A 20,799-nucleotide genomic window follows, 5' to 3' on the forward strand; every position below is an offset into this window, starting at 1 on the left:
GAGGAATTTTTGGGTTACTCATGGATTTTATTTGTTTTTTTCTGACACACCATCTTCTTCCCTTATACTGTTACCATTTTTATTCCAGATCTTTCTTGGCCAGCTGCTTCCCTCTTTCCTTTCCATAGTTCCCAAGTCTAGAACTTTCAGAGCTTTCCAGTCCAACGTTACCTGAGACAGAGAGTATTTAAAGAGTCTCTGTAACCTCTCCTCATACAACCCCAAGTCAGTGGGACTTGGGCTAAGTCACTCTCAGTTCTGGCATCCCTGAGCTACCATGATTCACCTTCCCTCAGGTTTCTTCTAGGCCAAAGAATTGAGAGACCTGCTTGCCTGCCTCTCACTTCCTGTCTACCTTCCACTGTGTTCCACGTACCTGAGGGAGACTACACACCTCCTCATGGAAGCTCCAGCATAGTAGGTGTTATCAGAACCCAGAACATATCGCCTTGGCATGTGTCATGCTGAGCACGCCGGCCCAATTTCCAGCTGAGAGCACCAGTGATTCTTTGCCTGTGGGTTTTTTCTGGCCACAGGGCCATGCTCATGGAGCAGGCCAGAAGTGCTCTTTGAGCACTCCACTAGGAATTCTCACTCTCAGAAGAGCAGCCACTTCATCACTGATAGACAGGAGCTGGTGGATAAATACCCCAGCTCCCTCTCTCCTCAGTCAGTGTAACCCTGAGGCATACAGCCTGCCTTGTTTCCCAGACATTCCCAGCAGGGTTAACCGCCAGTTGCTCACAGTGGTGCCTGACTTAACAATGAATGCTTCTTTGGCTTCCTCACCCTCCCTGTCTCCCTTCCCCTGCTCCCTGGGAGCATCTCCCAAATCAGCTACCTGCTTGTGAATCCTGCTCTTAGGGTCTGCTTTGGGGGAAGTCCAAACTAACTCATCCGGTGATAACTGTTGGCTAGTTAGTCCTCACTAAGTATGTACTCAGTGCCTACTATATAAGTGTCCTTTAGAGCTACAGGGATGGCAAATTCAAGACCTTACACTTCAGCTTCAGAAATTTATCTCTTTTTTTTTTAACATCTTTATTAGAGTATAATTGCTTTACAATGGTGTGTTAGTTTCTGCTTTATAACAAAGTGAATCAGTTATACATATACATATGTCCCCATATCTCTTCCCTCTTGCGTCTCCCTCCCTCCCACCCTCCATATCCGACCCCTCTAGGTGGTCACAAAGCACCCAGCTGATCTCCCTGTGCTATGCGGCTGCTTCCCACTAGCTATCTATTTTACGTTTGGTAGTGTATATATGTCCATGCCACTCTCTCACTTTGTCCCAGCTTACCCTTCCCCCTCCCCATATCCTCAAGTCCATTCTCTAGTAGGTCTGCATCTTTATTCCCGTCTTGCCCCTAGGTTCTTCATGACCTTTTTTTTTTAAGATTCCATATATATGTGTTACCATACGGTATTTGTTTTTCTCTTTCTGACTTACTTCATTCTGTATGACAGACTCTAGGTCCATCCACCTCACTACAAATAACTCAGTTTCGTTTCTTTTTATGGCTGAGTAATATTCCATTGTATATATGTGCCACATCTTCTTTATCCATTCATCTGTGGATGGACACTTAGGTTGCCTCCATGTCCTGGCTATTGTAAATAGAGCTGCAATGAACATTTTGGTACATGACTCTTTTTAAATTATGGTTTTCTCAGGGTATATGCCCAGTAATGGGATTGCTGGGTCGTATGGTAGCATATACCCTGAGAAATTTATCTTATGTATGTAGTTTTGTTTCAAACTAAGTTCTAATGACTCCTAAGAGCATCAGGAGCATGTCAGCCATCTATCGTGGCCATCTTAGCAACAGCGAATTTGGAAAGAGGTGCAGGGGTTGATTAGAGGCCTTTTAATCTTAAAATTAATTAACAGCCGGAAAATCTGATTATTCGAAATAGTAATTATTTGTCATTTCCACCACAGGATATGAAGTGCTTGTGATCAGCACCTATTAGTCGGCAGGTTGCCAGGAATTAATTTATCAGGTTTTTGGGTGGTACACATTGTATATTTTTTAGCCACAAAGAGAGATCTGAGTCAAAACTGCAGTCATGACTGGTTTGCATACCCCATGTACCAGAGGTAACTCCAGCCAGTGGAAGAAGCCATTACTTTACTGCTTCTAATTCAGTAACCTTCAGACTTGTAGAGCTAATGTTTTTATCACCACAAAGTAATTTTTAAAATGTATATCCATTATATGAAATAGTCACAAATCCAGAACAAGAAAAATGCAACTTGTATGGATTCTTAGACTCTTATCCCAGGTCTGTTGACTTCAAAATATGTATAAAATAATATTTACTTAACTACCTTGGCTATCTAGTTTTCTTTCTGGTTTTCCTAGATTACCAGGTTTGTCATTAGGGCATGGGAAATAAATTCAGGAATGAGGCTCCAAGAAATGGGCATGCAATAGCTATAGACAGAAGAGACAAGCATCCCCGGCTTGACCAGTTCTGCTCTATGGGACCACTTTAGGGGCAAATAACCCTATGTACTTCCATAGGAACATCACTGCATTCTAAGATTATACATCAAATGAGATGCATAGAAACTACATTCTGTTAAATATACTTTTTATTGAGGCAAGGAATTATGTAACATTTTAGAAAAATAAGGTAAAATATCACATTTAAAAATTCAGATGCATAGAGGAATAAACCTCAGTATCTGGCACACTGAACACATGTGAAATACATCATTCCCAAATAATGCTGGGGAAGTGGGGTGTTACTGCATTCAAATATCTCATCTAATTAGCAGTGTCTGTTCTGGGTAGCTTTATTACAGCCGCTTCACTTGAGCTAAACGCATTGTGCCAACGTAAATATCCCCTGCTTAAAATCATTACGGGAGAATAATGTTTTCCCTTCAGCTAAAAAATGTCATATCAAAAGCAAATGAACTCCCTACTGTATGATTTGTTCATTCATCATGACTAAGCTTGGCCTGTAATTACGGTACCGAAGAGAACATCCCTGTCCCATGACTTCGGCTTTGCAGTAGGACTTTTAAAAGTCACGTTGAGCATGTTCAAAGCTACTCTTTTGAGGAGCCATTCAGAGTTTTTCTGGTTTTTTGTTTCATTTTGTTTTTAAAGGGCAGCCGTTCTCTTAAAACATCTTGCATAAGTGGAAGAATTGAAGCTCTGGAGGCCAAAGCATCCATCTATACTGCCCTTAAGACCCAGGGGAACTTTTGAAATAACAGGATTTTCTGAGCATTAAGGCAGAACTCCACCCAGGAATACACAGCCACATGTTTTATCATCTGTTTTTCCAACAATGATTGTTTTATTATAACAGCATACACATAACGTAAATCTACCATTTTAACCATTTTTAAGTGTACAGTTCTGTGGCATTAAGTACATTCAGAATCTTATGCAACCATTGCCTCTATCAAGTTCCAGAACATTTTCATCACCCCAAAAGGAAACCCCATACCCATTAAACAGTCACTCCTCATTCTCCCCACCGCCCTCCCCAGCCCCTGGCAACCACTAATCTGCTTTCTGTCTCTATTCCATAGAGACAGAATTTTCCTATTCTGGACGTTTCATATAAGTGGAATCGACTCATACAATGTGTGGCCTTTTGTGTCTGGTTTCTTTCACTTATCATGATGTTTTCGAGGTTAATCCATGTTGTAGCATGTATCAGAACTTCATTCCTTTTGTGGCTGAATAGTATTCCATCGTACGGCTAGACCACATTTAACTTATCCATTCCATCGTATTGTTTTTAAACTGATCTCAAGTATACTTGTATTTGACAAAGATGGGAATCCTTTTATTTTTTTCATTTTACTTGAAATTCAAAGTATGGGACACCCTAACTGGCTTCTGTGCTTTGAGATTAATGCAATACACAGGAGGTTGAACCTCTGTGTTGATTCTAGAGTCAATTACCAGAATTCTTTACACAACAGCCTCAATCTCTTAGAACTGTATAGTATGAAAAACATTAGGTTGAACCATGTGCCGTTTCCAATATTTGACCATTTTAATCTATAAAATTGCAGTTGTATGATTCAAGTTAAATATTTACCGCTATATTAGGTTCAATAGAGAATGCAGTTCTTTTTCAAAATAAACAGATGGTGCCTGCAACATGGTAGGGAGCTCACCTACCATGTGAGTTCCCTTCCCCTCGGGCTTTGTTAAAACTATGCAATGAGGCTGATTCTCAGATGAAGGCAGTTGACCAAGATCACAGCCTCTAAGCAGGTTTTATCATTGTCCTTTCCATTTCTGAGGGAGACCAACTGAATCCCTCAGCCCCTCTTTCCAATGAAAGACAGTACAGAGGGCCTATAAGATGAGGCAGAACATGAAGTCGACCTTCTTTTTTCTTTTTGATATTATTTCTTATTTATTTATTTATTTTATTGAAGTATAGTCGATTTACAATGTTGTGTTAATTACTGCTGTACAGCAAAGTGATTCAGTTGAGTTTCACTTCTAAGTCAAGGTCTCCTCTCTACCTTTCACTTCTAAGTAAGGTCATAGGATCACAGGTTACCAGTAAGAGGCTGAAACTCAAGTTTTGGGCTCATAAAGCGTGGGAGCTTTGGCACGTGTGCGTGTGTGTACCCTTACCTGCTCACGTGCCCATATACCGTTAATGTGAAAAACAGTAGGATTATCAATCATTTTAGAACTATCAGTGGCTCTTCTCCACCTTGTTAAAATACATAACTAATGAGCAACTTGTCATAAGCCCAACATGAGATTTGGCTACCACCTCACCTTCTACATGGTACTCAAAGCTCTGTGTTGAAAGCAGGATTTATGTACTTCCACCACTGTCATTTTAAAAGGTCCTTGGAAATGTGCTCAGTAAGAACATGGAACATGCTGTTTATAGTTCTGGTCTGGTGGCTAAATCAAACTTATTGCTCGATGAACATAACAGGGTTTCAACTGCATCCATAATTTGTATTTAGTCCTTGAATTGGGCATGCACCAAACACTTTTTAGCAAAAATGTTAAATATCTGGGAGGATAAAGATGGAAAACAATTCTTACAAGGTTGGCCTTACATTACCAATAATCAGATCAAATGTTTTCTTATTTTCTAGTCTCCCAAATCAGCATTTATTAGTGCTGCAAAAAAGGCAAGGTTAAAGTCCAATCCAGTCAAAGTGCGATTCTCCGAGGAGGTCATCATCAACGGCCAAGTGTCGGTGAGTTGACAGACACCCGCTGGTGACTCAAAGAGAGGCCTTGAGGTAGGGGCTTTGCACTAAGCAGAGCCAGTCGCCCCGCTGGAATGATCAGTTCAGAACTGGTTGTTGGATTTCACAGGGGTGTCGAGTCTCAGGATTGTAGACGGCTTGAGAGATCGCCAGGCTGTGCCAGCTCTATTCCTTCTTACAAACCCAGAATACATAGTAGTCCGGTATTTCCTTGAATGCTTCCAGAGTTAGAGACTTCACTACTTTACAAAGGAGTTCGTTTTATTTGAGATCACTTGACATTGCCTTATGTTGAGTAGAATATGCCTCTTGGAAACTTTCACCTATTTCTCCCCATTCTGCCAACTACGCATTCTTCCATATAACAGCCCATTCTATATTTTGAGAAGGGTTTCCCCTGAGGTTTTCCTTATCCAAAATAAAATGTCTCTGTTCTTTCAACTAATCAAAATGGAAAGAAGTTAAAATGATGGGAAAAGTTTCCTATATGCAACCAAGAGTGAAGAAATACTGCCCAGACCTCCCTCCATAGGTCTTGATAGGAATCATGATTACTCAGGCACATAATTGATCTTCAAAATGAATGATGCAAACATTGATAGGATGCTTATTTTCAATTTTTTCCCCAAAAATATAGCCTAGTATTTTTAGTTTTTAGAAAGCTACCGTCCAGGGTGCTCATATTTTTTGGACCTTTGAAATGCCGCCTTTTGTTGTCGAGGTTTTGTTGTTTAAATAAGCTCAAAGAGATAAAAATCTCATCCATGATATACTTGCTATGGGCCACAGACTCTTCCTTGAGGGTGGTCCTGGATTTGAATTTGAAGATAGAGGCCTGCATATCCCGGGCAAGGCACTCATGGTGCCAAGTGTCTTCTGGCCAAAACTTGCTGACCTGCGTCTGCCCCACTCGGAATCCCCGGGCTTAACTGGCCAATCTATCAAACTGTTGTGGTGTTTGTGGGATGGGGCCTCAGGCTGTCACTGTGCTGCCCCATGTACATTTTAGCTGTGGCCTTGTCCTCCCAGTGGCCATCTCCCACCCCATCCCCTCTGCCCCCTTTCACACCACGGTCTGTTCTGTTCCTCTCGGTGAATCCCCAGCACTCTGGATGCAGAGTTACCATAATTATCATTTCATAGCAAGACTGTCCCAGTTTAAGGCTGTTCGTTCCAGTCCCAGAGGAATGACTATGACACAGAGGGTCGTGGGAAACTTACCTCATCTTTTCTCAAGCTTCTGAGCATGAGATTGGGCAATCAGTTTATGCATCTTTAGAGAGAATATGATTCCAGGAGCTGCTGTGGCAGCTTCCCTTTGTCCCTGAATAAAAAGCAGCTGGTGTGTGGGGACAGCTCTGGGGGTCGATCATCTCGTGCAGCCTCCGTGGCCTCACCACAGGCCTGAGCGTGGCAGGGACATTCGGTCTGCTGTCTGCCCCTCAGCCTCTGTGACCGGCCTCCTTGCCAGTCTCCTCTTGCTTTTCTGAGTCATTGTGTGGCCTTCCTTCTCGACTTGGAGCCACTCTTACTCAGTGAATTGGGCAGCAGGAAAGTCGTGTGTGAAGCCCTCAGGAGTAGAGAGGAGGGGAGGGGAGTCAGAGAAAGAAACAGGAAGCGAAAGGCATGAGCCTGTCACGGACATACTTAGGGACTGAATTCTCATGGACCAACTGTAGGACGTTAGCAAATCTCTGGCCATCTCGTCTCAGTTTCCTCATCTGTAAAACAAGGGACTTAGGCTTTCATGATTGCTGACTTCCCCTCCACTCCTGTGACTTCATGACCAACCACGTGTTCGTGGAACTCACCCAACTTGCCTTCCTGCTCCCCCTTTCATCTCTCCCTACTTCCAGTTAAAGAGAAAATTCAAAGGAATGTGTGTCTTTTGTTTACTTTTGGTTGCGCTTCAAGCATCTCTTTTTGACTTATTTTTAAGTTATGTGTTTGTTACAGACAGTGTTTTATTCTTTTAACACACTAACCCGTTCCTCATATATCCCCTTGGAGTTTGAGGAACATCTCTAAATGGGTTAAAAATCATTTCACAAAATTACTTTAAACCTGAAGCTTGTTAATGCTTGTGATTCGTCATCATGACCCCTGCCGACAGGCATCATGTGAGACATCATCATTGCTGGTCCTCTTTCTGTTTAAGACACGCTGCTCTGCTAAAGTCTGGCCTTGTGGTCCCAAACATTGTGGTCTAATTACAAAGGTATTATTTCTGTCATTGCGTTTTCCAGTGGGAAACCTTGATTTAAATTTAAAAAAAAAAACTCATCTGATCAATCTTCTGACGGGAAAAGGTCTTTTAGTTGATTCAGCTGAGTTATTTGTAGCTAGAAGAGAAGAATTCTGCTGTGAACAGCTGAACTCAGATATCACCAAAGGGATACTTTGGTTGGCCTTAGGGAGTTTGATTTTTTATTTTTTTATGCTGTGATTAGAATAAACTGCAGATATATGCTGCTTCTACAAAGGGCACAATCCTAATTCAACTGACTTACACCCCCTCTTCTTCTTTTTTTTTTTTTTTTTTGTTAAATAGGAAACTGTTAAGGATAATTCACTTCTTTTTATGCCAAATGTCCTGAAAGTCTATCTGGAAAATGGGCAGACCAAATCGTTTCGCTTTGACTGCACCACCTCCATAAAGGTAAGAGGACCCGCTGAACTGTGTACCTGTACACTGCCAGGTACGGCGTGGAAGTCCCACTGTGAGTCTTGTGCGGCTATACCTTCATTCAGAACTATCTGTTTATTTCTGAGATTTTTTTCGTTGTTTCCAAATAAGGTGTGTGAATACTTAAACACAAACCCAAACAAAAAATTTAAACTAACAAGGTTCTGCTCTGTGTGTGTGTGTGTGTGTTGCAAAACAATATAATATGCTACCAGTCATGAGATACTAGGGCTAGTCATTTTAATACAGCTGAAAATTAATTAAAATAGTGTGACTGTCACCAAGAAGGCTTGGCACCCTGCCCAAAGCCAGCATGATTTCTCAGCCATGGCAGCCACGGAGATGATTAAGATGTTAGATGTTAATTGAGTATCTGCTACTTTGGTGTCCAGCAAAAACAAGGGCTAGAATAATGTAAAGATAACATTTACTTTCAATTGCTCTAACCAGTTTCATGGAAATGATTCATAAAAAGGCAGAAATGAGGTGTACTTTTAGGAGGGGGGTGAAAAGGAAGAGTCACAAAGCAATCCTGTTATTTCAGAGCCACAGGTGAGTTCTCACCTGGTATAACAAAGCGTATGGGTTCTTTGCCCCCATGTTTCCTTCCTGGGGAAGAAAAGTGCATAGTCTCTATTTTATTGGACAAAGGTGTGTTCAGAAATTGATTGCGCCCTAATGTTCTATCAGCCTAAAATAGGCTTTCTTCAAATGGCACAGTAAAAAGGGTTTTATTGAGGTTAAAAAAAAAAAGGGTACCTAGTGATGATCTGTACAATAATGTATCAAGAGAATATCAACTTTGTATTAAAAAACATCTACCAATAGTCAACCTCTAATTCTCATTTTTTAAAAATTAATCAGCATAGGCCTTATGAGTGGAATTATGTCCGCCAAGGCCAACTCGCTGTGCATTTTTATTGCCATGATACCACAAGCAGCTTGTTCTGAATTGCTTGAAACAGGTAGTGATTTAGCAGGTAATAGAGCAGACAATATTAGATTGATGAGGGAGCATTTAAATCATTCCAGATGAAATATTAACTTCCTTTGTACAAGACTGCTAATTTTAAGTGGTGATGACTGAAAAAGCCCTTTTCCTTTAGTCCTACTCAAAATCAATTTATAGTGAGATGTTACTCCAAGTATTGATCAACTAACTTAGGGGTCGGCACACTTTTCCTGGAAAGGCCTGGAGAGTAAATATTTTAGGCTTTGTGGGCCATTTGCTCTCTGTTGCAACTACTCAACTCAGTTCTTGTCTCATGAAAGCAGCCGGAGACAGGTGGGTTCAGGAGGTCCTTAAGATCACCCTCAGCTTTAATAATTCACTCGAAGCACTCACAGAACGCAGCAAATTGGTATCCTTGCAGTTACAGTTTATTATGGCGAAGGGCTACGGATTAGAATCAACATGGGGAAAAGGCGCTCAGAGCGACGGAGAGCAGGCAGAGATCTCCCAGTCATCCCCCCCCCCACCCCGGGGAGTCATGCCGTCAGTGCTTATTTCTCCCAGCACTGATGTGTGACAGTGTGCACGGGGTACTGCCAACCAGGGAAGCTCGCCCGAGCCTTGGTGTCCAGAATTTTTATTGGGGGTTGTCCACTTAGACACAGCTGCCCACCTGTGTGGCTGACCTTAGCACCCTGCCCCTCCAGAGGTGAGCTGAGACCACGTGGTCCACGGTCCCCACCATGAATCCCATCGTTAGCGTAGACTATCCAGTGTAGCCCAAGACACCCCGCCCGCCGCCCCCCGCCCCCACCCACCCCCGACTCAGTGAACAAAGGCACCTCTATCAGGCAGGACGCTCCAAGGGCTTAGAGGTTACCTCCCAAGAGCCAGGGGCAAAGAGGCAAACCTTTCTTCAGGCAAGACTCATCCTTTACTATACAGATAATATGTAAATGAATGGCCATGGCCAGATTTGAAACGATGGGGCCAGGCTCTAGTTTGAAGACCCCTGACCTAACCCAAAAGAGCTACATTGTTTCAACTCCGATACTGTGGCTTGTTCTGTGATACCAACTGGTCAGAAAAGTTCCTTGCCATTGGAGCCCTTACCCATCTGAAGATATAGGTAAAGACTTGAATGCATTTCTTAACAGAAATAAATCTAAATTTAAAAGAGAGCCCTGTTGTTAATTCCCTCTGGCCTCTTTATTATAGGAACCCACCCCAGACTAAGTTTGATTTCCCTGAGGATGGCAGATGACAATGAGAAGATGGGGAGCAATGCACAGAGTTCACATCAAATTAAAGCTATCTTAGCTTGTGCCTAACAGCCTCATTATCACAGTAGATGCAGACTGGGTGGCGTAAAGTGGAAATAGTATAGGTATGAAAGGGATATGACGCTGTTTAATAAAAATTGCCAAAATTCTTGCTTACAGAGTCACAATAGGGAAACACTATTGCTATCACATGCCCTCCCTGGTGATTCAGGAGAATGTTTCATAAAATACGTGTTGCCACACAGAGGCTGGTTTTCTTTTCTCTTTTCTGGGTCTTGAGCAAAAATTATGAAACAGAATCTTTTTATGAAATTCAGTATAGTCACGGAATTTCTGTTGAATGATTTTTTCGGTGGTGGGTAGGTATGGGGATCTTTGTTTTAAAGGAGCCAGAAGAAATTGAAAATGGTCCACGGGGAAGAATCAAAACCCCAGAAAGAGCAATTAGAAAAAAACTTCTATGTATGGCGGGGTTTCTCTCCCTTGACATTGTCGATCCTTTGGACCAGAAAATGCCTTGATGTCGGTAGCACCCCCAGCCCCGTAGTGACAACCAAAAGCGTCTCCAGAAATCGCCAAATGTTGCTCTGTGGGATTTTAGCGTCTGAGTATTAATTATCCTTGAAGAGAGATCATTTCCTAGTTTTCAAGTACATGAAAAAGTAATGGTTGACGATGTTTGTTTACATTGCAGTCCACTTGTGCTTGTGTATAGAACACCTTTCTGGTCATAAATGTTTAATCCTGTGAAGGATTGCTGACAAAGCTTGCTCATTCTACCTTCCCCGGAGACTTAAAATAAAAGCTAATATATGTATATCATCATTGTCGACAAAAATAATCCATAAACAATCAATAATAAGAATAGAAAAGAGTTTTATTTCAGCCAAACTGAGGACTATAGCCTGGAAGCCAGCTTCCCAGATTACTCTGAGAAACTGCTCCAGAAAAGCATGGTTTTCGAGCACAGTTTTATATCTTGTCAGAAAAAAAGGACATTAAACAAGTAAGGAATACATTTCTTCAGGATTTCAAAAAAACTAGACCAGCGTGTACACAGCAAGTCAATATGACCTTGGCACCTGGGAAGGGAGTCTTATCATCGAAGCAGGACCGGCATTGGTGTCCCAGGAAGGGAGCCATTTAATCTTTATTTTTAACGTGGACATTCTTGACTTCTGGTCAGTGTGCCCTTTTCTTTAATAATTAAGGCAGATGTGCAATGTTTGATAGGCCACAAACAGACTGTTCAAATTAGCATAAAATTCAAGTTAACTTGGGGCTTCCCTGGTGGCACAGTGGGTAAGACTCCGGGCTCCCAATGCAGGGGGCCCGGGTTTCATCCCTGGTCGGGGAACTAGATCCCACATGCATGCCGCAACTATGAGCCCGTATGCCGCAACTAAGACCTGGTGCAGCCAAAAAAAAAAAAAAAAAATTCAAGTTAACTCATGCATAAGTCAGAATGACTTCCCCATACCTCATTATGTGAAAATTTCTTTTATCAATATGGTGCCCTAACTGTGTGCCAAGCAGTGCTGTAATAAATGCTGTCTGTGTATGAACTCATTTAGTCCTGGTATCTATTCTGAGGCAGGTATTATTATTATCCCCGGTTGACAGGGACACTAAGGTCCCTAGAAGTTAAGTAACTTGCCTTAAGCTGCCAGCTAATACAAAGTAGATCCAGGGCAGAAACCAGACTGTTTCCAGAGCCCACGTTCCTCACCGCTACCACGTGCTCTTACAGAGGAGTAGGCGAGGGGTCGGCAAACTTTTTCTGTAAAGGGCCAGATAGCAGATAGAATAATTTAGGCATCACAGGCCACACAGCCTCCATTGCCACCAAGTTCAGGTCTGCGCATGCAGAGCACGAAAGCAGCCAATACATAAACAGATGAGCAAGACCGGGTTCCAATAAAACCTATTTTACAAAAACAGGTGGTGGACTGGATTTGGCATGCAGGCCGAGCCCTGGGGTAGACCACTTTCAGAGGTGGTTTAATTGCCACCCCATTTAGAAGGAGGGGAACTGAGCCGACTACACTGCACAATCTGTTGCTAGGCTCTATAAAGTGATTCGGTTACATATATATTCAGACTCTTTTCCCTTATAGGTTATTACAAAATATTGAGTATAGTTCCCTGTGCTATACAGTAGGTCCTTGTTGGTTATTTTATACATAGTGGTGTGTGTATGTTAATCCCAAACTCTTAATTTATCCCTCCCCTCTTTCCCTTTTGATAACCATAAGTTTGTTTTCTATGTCTGTGGGTCCATTTCTGTTTTGTATATAAGTTCATTTACATATGGAATCTACAAAAGGGCTGCCTTGATTTTGATCACATCTTGTCTGTTTCCTCTGTAAGGATGTCATCCTAACCCTTCAAGAGAAACTCTCCATCAAAGGCATCGAACACTTCTCCCTCATGCTGGAGCAGAGGATGGAAGGGGCCGGAACGAAGCTGCTCTTGCTGCATGAACAGGAGACCCTAACTCAGGTGTGTGAATTATGCCCCCAGTGCCCGTGCCGCCCCTGGGAGCAGAGGCTGCCCTGCCCGGAGCTCCCCTGTCCTTGAATCCTTTAAATACCTTCCCCGCAGCCCTGGGCAGCCCCACTATAGGAAGCACTGGCATTCACAACGGATTTGACACCTCAAGGTGATGTTTCCCTTTTGTCAATTTTTCATAGACTGTCAGTTGATCTCACAAACAGAATTGTCAAAGACTCAGCAGTGACTCATTGGGGATATGGCTCTGCAGAATTATATTTTATGTTATGGTAATGACTTGTTCACCTGTTTTGATAGTTGATCTCTAGAAACTATTAAAAAGAAATGCTTTCTGCGATTATTTAAATTAAGCCAAAATCATATTTCGTTCTTTTAAGTTCCGGGTACCTACCTCAGACTGTTTTTGGAAGCCTGAAATCCCTGCCCCATTGTGCCCACTGTAAATATGTGGCCCACCAATGTGTCCCAGCTCCTGGTCACCAAGATGCCACCCCCATCTGTTCTCTGGGGAGACAAGCGGGTTGCTTGGCTGCTGAATTCAGCACAGCGCCCTGACTTTCCTTGTGATTCCACACAAGCAGGGTCTTTGTTGGATGTATAAGGGATTTCAACAAATTCCTCTTATGTAGGAGAGTTCACTGAAGAGGGGACGTTATGGAGGGGGGCATGAGGGGACACCGGGAGGAGAGGCAGGGAGTCGAGTCGCCCCCAGACGGATGGAGTAGCAGAAAGTGTCATCACGCTCAATTGCCTTTTGGTTGTCGCACAGTTAAAAGCTACACTCAGGTCCCACAGATATCCCTGCCTCTCTCAATTTAGTAAAACTGGATGCAATGAATTCGTTACAAAGTTATCATTTGTGTTCATTTATATTCCTCTCTCTAAACTTGACCTTTTATTTTTATCATGTTTAAATCTACCTCTGGATATTTTAAATCACATCTAATTGTTTATTATTTTAACCTGTGCCAAAACACGCTTGGAAACAGATGAGTTGTTTATTCTTTGTTATAGGGGAACAACCCCTGATACACAGAATCCCGCATGTGAACGGTCAGTGTTTGGCTCTGAGTTCCTCCAGAAGCCAACCTTGAGACAAGGATTTGGATGTCAGTGGTTTATTTGGGAGACGATATCGGGAAATACTGGGAGAGCAATGGGAGGGGAAATGGGAAAATGGGGGCGCCAATAGTGTGTAATCAAGCCAGTTTCCACTGTGGGCACGTGGAGCGCAATCCTGCTGGGGACACAGGGAACCAGCAGAGAACGTGCCTCCGAGGTACCCCACCCGAGGGGCAAGGGGGCTGGGGCTTTGTACGCTAACATCCCGTCCATAGTTGGGGGTGGGCTGCTCCTTAAGGACAGCTGCTCCCTGGCTGTGCTGGGTTGCCCTGTGCTGGCAGATGGTCACAGGTGTCTGCAGTAAATAGCCTTCAGCTTGGAGCAGTAAATGCCAGGGGGATGTGGGCAGACAGCCAGTTACTATGAGTCTAATGAAACCACCCACAACTTTTTGATATTTCTATTTCTACTTTCGCCCTGAACTTCTACCTACCACCCAGCCTTTATGGGAAAGCTTCATGCTGATTTAGCTGGACAGAGGTTCTTTCAAAGTCTCTTCTGATGCTAGGTAACCATAACTTCTCATTCCGGATTGATTTCCAAGTTTTAGACTTCTTTTAAAACATTAGAGGAGGAGTTTCAACCCCAGGCTTTCTCTTCCATCAGGACTTCTGGCGCTGGCCACCCTCCTACTCCACCGGCAGCAAGGTCAAAACTCCTTTTCCCTAAGGGCCAAGAATAAAGCGCAGGTCTTTTTGCTTTACCTCCTCCGTTATCTCCTAATCAGAGCTTAATTTACTCTCCCCTACTGGCCTTTTTAATTAGCGTGCTGGCAAAGCCGACCTGCAATACTTTTCCCAGGAGACCCTGGCTACAGGCTCCTGCTGCAAAGCCTGCCGGGAGTTGTAGTCCCTCGGGTCCAGGCCACGCGTGGGAATGCGTGGGGCTGGGTGAGGCGGGGATGGGGGCTTGGTGTGGTAGGACTCATAAAGGGCCGAAAATAAATGTAATGATGCCTTCAAAAAAAAAAACATTAGAGGGATTCCCTGGCACTCCAGTGGTTAGGACTCAGCACTTTTACTGCAGTGGCCCGGCTTCAATCCCTGGTCAGGGAACCGGGGCGGCTTCACCAAAAAAAACCCAAAAAACAAAACAAAACAAAAAACTTAGAAGGAAACAAAAAGCCTCTAACAATGCTTCTTCCCTTATCTTTCTAGAAGAGGCTTTGTTTTCTCTTTAATCAGAACTACAAGCAAAGTGCTAAAACTCAAGTATTATCTCTAGAAAACTGATTGTTTAAATATCCTGAAACAAACCAGCTATATGCCTTTGAATTCAATACATATGAAAATTTTGACCCATGAAATATTTATAAGCATGATAGAATTGGGGAGTAAGTATAAGGAATTTGTCCAATAACAAAAATTATTTTAAAACATTTAACTGTGATGAAAACCCCCAAGGAACTTTTAAGCGACTCTACCTGAATTTCTGGCAGTTTGACACTAAACTTCTGTCTAGAAAGTAACATTGTTGTTACATACTACTTAAAGTTTCCAAGAAATTGTTTTGTTGCTTGTTTTAGAGACTGTAATTCTCCTGGACTGCCATTTCTAATGAGTCTAAAGCACGTTTTTGCATTACATTCATTTATTTCCCAAAACTAGTGTAACCTGCTAATGATAAAAATAAACTCAAGGAGGCTTATGGAAAATTCAGGACAGATTCTAACCTGTAATTAAAGGAGCTGGAGACATGATGATCTCTGACTTTCTGACATCAGACAGGACCTTCTGACAAAACACCATTATGTCACTGTGACACTCAACAGCAGCCCTGCCAGCACCCCAGGTCTCTTAGAGCCCCGCATCCTTCTTCCTGGTTTGCTTTACCATCAGCCAGTGATGAGCAGCCCGGATCCCATGGGCTCCTGACTTCACTCAGCTTTGCAATCCTGCCCACAGCCAGAAAGCTGGTTCAGTGTTACTGCTTCTCAGGATGCCCAGTATACCTTTAAACGTGGGATGTGTAGTCCCCTTGAAATTCTTCTGTATAACAAAGTTAGCAATGGGAACTCTCAGAATGTGTGTGTGTGTGCATGCGCACTCAGATAACTCAATAAAGCTATTACTATTTTATTTTGATTATTATTATTATTATTTTTGACTGTACTGCGTGGCTTGTGGGATCTCAGTTCCCTAACCAGGGACTGAACCCGGGCCACAGCAGTGAGAGCCCAGGATCCTAACCACTAGGCCACCAGGCAACTCCCTATTTTGAACTTTTAAATTGCAGTTCACAAACATTTTTATTTTGCCACGTTTGTCCCCTGCATAAAAGTAGTTACAAGTACATGAAACTGCATGCAAGCGCATTAAAAAGTACATCCAAGTGCACAAAACTACAAGTGGAACAACTGTGTGGGTTCCTGCTGCAGGGTTTTAGTTTCATCGCACTGACCTCTTTAAGGGAAATTGAAGAGCTTTTTACCTTCTTTCTTTTTTTAATCTTTTTTTGTTTGTTATTTTTTTACTTTTTTTCTTTTACCTTCTTTCTTGAAGTCCAGTGTCTTTCATTCATTCAGCTGTGTATGAAGCACCTACCGTTCATTGATCGATTCCTTTTTGTTGCAAAAAGAATTAAGAAACTAAGACCTAGTAGTTGGCACATACCATGCTGGGGAAAAGGAAGGCAACTCAAAATGATCCATGGTCCTTAACCCTGAAGGACCCGTGGTGTATTCTAAGCCCCTTTGAACAATTTGGACAAATCATGATAGCAGAAGTTTGGGTACTTTGGAAACCTGTGGACTCCAAATTTAGTGAACGGGCCAGAACTTCTGTCCTCCTGCTTTCCAGTTGGATGTCATCCAAGTTGCCACTGTCGTGCTTTCATTGCTACCGTCCTTCTGGAGTCTAATTGAGGAAAAAACCCACAGTAGTGTTACACAGTAATAAACTGTAGTGGCCAGTCTCTGCGCTCCTACCCCCGGGTCCCCTTCTGCGCCCCCTACCCCCAGCCTCGCTTGAGTGTGTGACTGTCACAACAGCCAGCATCTGCAGATCTTCTTCAGAGGACCGCCCTCAGACTGCTGGTGCCCATCCTGTCCGTACCTGGAAATTCACATCCCCCTGGGACAGCCCGAAACCAATGACTTACCTGTGATCCCAGAGGCTCCGTGGTGTAAGTTTCCCACCAGAGTCTCCCTCAGGACAGCCTGTAGCCACCCCTGCTGGGCTGACCTGAGCAGGTTCCTCTCCTGTCTGACCTGCTTCGCTCCCTCACTGGCCTCTCCTGGGAGCAGTTCCTTATTGAAGTCCCTCATTTCCGGGACTGCTTTGGGGGAACGTGACCTGGGTCACAGGTATGTGCAGTGTTCAGGAAATGAGTATGTATGACAAGTACTAAAAGAACCTCAACCGCTTCCTTCCTCAGTGTCCAAAGAAAGCTGCCTTTGCTTCTGCCCCTCAGCCCTTTCTGCCAGCACTGAAGGATTCTTGTCATTGGTCTGCTCCTCTAGGTGACCCAGAGGCCCAGCTCGCATAAGATGAGATGTCTTTTCCGAATTAGCTTCGTCCCAAAGGATCCAATTGACCTTTTAAGGCGAGACCCAGTTGCTTTCGAGTATCTGTATGTTCAGGTACGTGAGAACCAGGGCACGTTTCATATTAACACTGTGGGATGGATTAACTGTGGGGTTCTCCCCCCTGAATTCTTTCATTTGGGATCTTCTCTCTCTTCGTCCCTCACCCCAAGCTCAGTGTATTATAAAAGGATTCCATGGTGCTTTTTTCTTATTGGACTATAGTTGATTTACAATATCATGTTAGTTTCAGGTGTACAGCACAGCAATTCAGTTATACATACATACATATACATATATTCTTCAGATTCTCTTCCCCTATAGGTGATTACAAAATATTGAGTGAGGTTCCATGGTGCTTTTTAAATTTTCAGTTTTGATTTTGAAATAATTTCAGCCTTATGAAAAAGATTCAAGAGTAGTAAATGAGCTCTTTGATATCCTTTACCCAGATTCACCAGTTGTTACCATTTTACTACATTTACCCTATCTTTAGCGTGTGCACACGTCCTCCCCTTCCCCCGTCACACACGATTTTTTTCCTAAACCATATGAATGTCAGGTACCAAAACCATGCTCATTTACCCCGAAATACGTCAGTATATTTTCTAGCAATGAGAACATTTTCTAATATAATCATTATACAATTAACCAAATCAGGAAATTTAACACTGATCCATTTCCATTATTGGATCTACAGTCTGTATCCAAATTTTGCCCATTGTCCCAAAAAGGTCCTTTATATCAATTTTTTCTAGGATAGGATCCACTCCAGGATCTCATTTTGCATTTAGTTGGCATGTCACTTTAGTCTTCTTCAGTCTGGAGCATGCCTCAGCCTTTCTTTGACTTTCACAACCTTGACAGTTTTGCGGAGTGCTGATCAGTTATTTTGTAGAAACCTCTCGATTTGGGTTTCTCTGGGGTTTTCTCATGATCAGATTGAGGCTCTGCACTGGGGGCAGAACAACAACATGAATGACTCCATGCCCTCCTTAGTGCATCGTATCAGGAGGCATGTGATGTCATTTTGTCCCCTTCGTGGTAAGGTTCACACTGACTCTTGTCAACATTCATATTAATTGATGTTCTCCAGAAGTTACCACTTTTCCTTTTATAGTTAATAAGTAATTTGTGGAAAGTCACTTTGCAACTCTCATTATCCTTTTACCTGTTCACTTTAGTATTCGTTGATGATTCTTGCCCAAATATTATTGCGATGGTTGAAAATGATGATTTGTCTAATTCCGTTATTTCTTCTTCAGTTATTTGTTGGCATTCTCCTGTAAGAAAGAGTTTTCCCTTCTCCTTTATTTACTTATTTTGTTCATTCATTTATTTGGTGCTTAGATTGTTCTGAAATATCATGATATTCATTGTAATGGAATTGTTCATTTCAAGGCAGTAAAACTTTAAGAAGATATATCTTTTTGCAGACTGTCTATATCTGATTCTGGGATATAATTTTCAAAAAAACAAGACTTCCAGAAATGAGACTCTTTGCTGTTTATCCCAAAGGGAATTTATCTGCTTGATATTTAGGCGATATTCCTATATTTCTCTATAACTGCTTCCCATTACTCTTACTTAAATTCCCAATATAATCACATTAAACAGTAAGAACCCACTTACCTAATGCTTAAGCATCTACATTAGAATTACTCAAAGAGGTTGTAAACCTTAATGTAACCTTCCACCGCAAAGAAAGGAGAAAACGCAAGAGTGAGGCCAAAAACAATGCTCTCTTTGGCTGGGGGATATCTGTATAAGCCAAAGGTTGCTGGAGCCCTAAGTAAGAAATAAAAAGCAAAGAACGTAGGAAAAAGAAAAATAAAAGAAACATTTGTTAACTCTGGGTAGTTGATATACTGGTATTTGTTTTACTATTCTCAGTATTTTCTTGTATATTTCAAAGCTTTTGTAATCTTTAAAAAGTTGGGTGTGAAAAGAAAACAGATAGAAGATGGCAGAGAGATGTAGACAAGATAGATGTCAGAAATTAGGAACAGTGACATAAATTAAATGGCAATAAGCCCTGGAGAACAGAAATTAAGTGGGAGGAGAAAGAAGCAGAACATACTAGAACATTCCAGCAGATGGGGGCACTCAGGGAAAGGCCTGTTAAATGTTCCCCACCTCAGTGGTCTTTGGAGGAGACTGTGGTGTGGTATTTACAGCTCAGAAGGATGATTACTGTTTATGAAGATAACCCGGAGTCATCAGAAAAAGGCAAATCCTGCTCCATATACCCTGTTTATCAAATAAAGAAATGTGCAGTGCACTTCACTCCATTTTCTACCCAGAACAATGAACTTAAATGTTAAACTTTGGTTACCTGGGTTACAATATCCCCTCTTCCCCAGAGGCCAGGTAACCCAGACCTGACTGCACGGGACAGCTTGATTCTCAGCTGATCTATTACTGCATCTTCCCATATTCCTTCTGAGAACCAACTCGGGGCTCTGCCACGGCAACTCATGTCACGTGCTATGTTTTTAGCTTGTTAGTTGCAAATAAGTAGTTACAGGTGCCGATCAGTACGTGGCTGTAGAACGTGAGATGCATTCAGTTGTCATTCTCTATAATTATATACTCATCCCATTAACAAGATGATGCTTTAAAGCCATTTACTTGGCTTCTGTTTGCAACATCACAAGTCCATTGCATTTCTAAAAGAAGGGCCCGGTTGCGTTTGTCTTGGCGAGGGGAGAGCTTTTAAGTAGCCCAGAAGTACTGCTAAGCACTTAAGGTGTTTGCTCAAATCTAATGCAGTTCATGGGAATCTTTCTTATTCAAAAGACACATCTTTTCTACCTGTGGGACTGTCCTGAGAACAGGAAAACCTGTCTGGGGCTCTTGCCCTGGGACTAGCTGAAGACCGAAGACACTTCCGCTTTCCCCCCTTGGGTGTTGCACAGGTGGTGGATTAGCTATCCCTTCAAGGAGTAGCCAGCGCTGGGGGGGGAAGGGGGGAGCCATGTTATGGTGGGCGATAGAGGCCAAAATTAATCTACCATCATCTCATATATCCTCCACTGAGAATAGGAAATGAAAATTTCTTGGACTCAGACCCTCTGTTTCAAAATGCCTTGTATCACAGAACGTGCAGTATGTCTAAAATTACATATCTGTGTAGCATATGTCAGTGGGCCTGCGAATGGTGCTGTGTCCGAGTGTTGATTTTAAGGTACTAAAAAGATGCAATAAAATTAGCCTAGAGAACAAGAGAGGAAACAGAAACAATGTCTATCATGTTACACAGAGAAAAATCAATTCAGCCTAGTGGGCTCTTAATGAGGGCAGTGACCATTAACAAGCCATGACAACGACCACAGAGGTTTCGGTAGTGATAATATATAAGAATCTCCTAGCCATTAATGGACCATGAAGTGTTTCACAGATTTCAGCATATATAATAACAGTAAACCCTAATAATCCAGACTGTTCTATTTCATAATTATAATAAGCTATGCTGACATTTAGCTGTCCACTGTC

General features: G+C 42.4%; 1 protein-coding gene across 2 annotated transcripts in view; it reads left to right on the forward strand.

Moving 5' to 3' along the window:
- FRMPD4 (FERM and PDZ domain containing 4) overlaps window positions 1-20,799 on the forward strand; it is a 176,998-nt gene that overhangs the window by 134,008 nt on the left and 22,191 nt on the right. For both annotated transcript variants that reach the window (XM_036839955.1, XM_036839954.1), the window contains exons 5-8: window positions 5,108-5,212; window positions 7,776-7,883; window positions 12,516-12,647; window positions 17,242-17,361. In XM_036839955.1, the coding sequence (XP_036695850.1) occupies window positions 5,108-5,212; window positions 7,776-7,883; window positions 12,516-12,647; window positions 17,242-17,361 (465 nt within the window). The remainder of the gene's footprint in view (window positions 1-5,107; window positions 5,213-7,775; window positions 7,884-12,515; window positions 12,648-17,241; window positions 17,362-20,799) is intronic.

This window comes from Balaenoptera musculus, chromosome X, assembly GCF_009873245.2.
Source record: "Balaenoptera musculus isolate JJ_BM4_2016_0621 chromosome X, mBalMus1.pri.v3, whole genome shotgun sequence".
NCBI classification, from domain to species: Eukaryota; Metazoa; Chordata; class Mammalia; order Artiodactyla; family Balaenopteridae; genus Balaenoptera; species Balaenoptera musculus.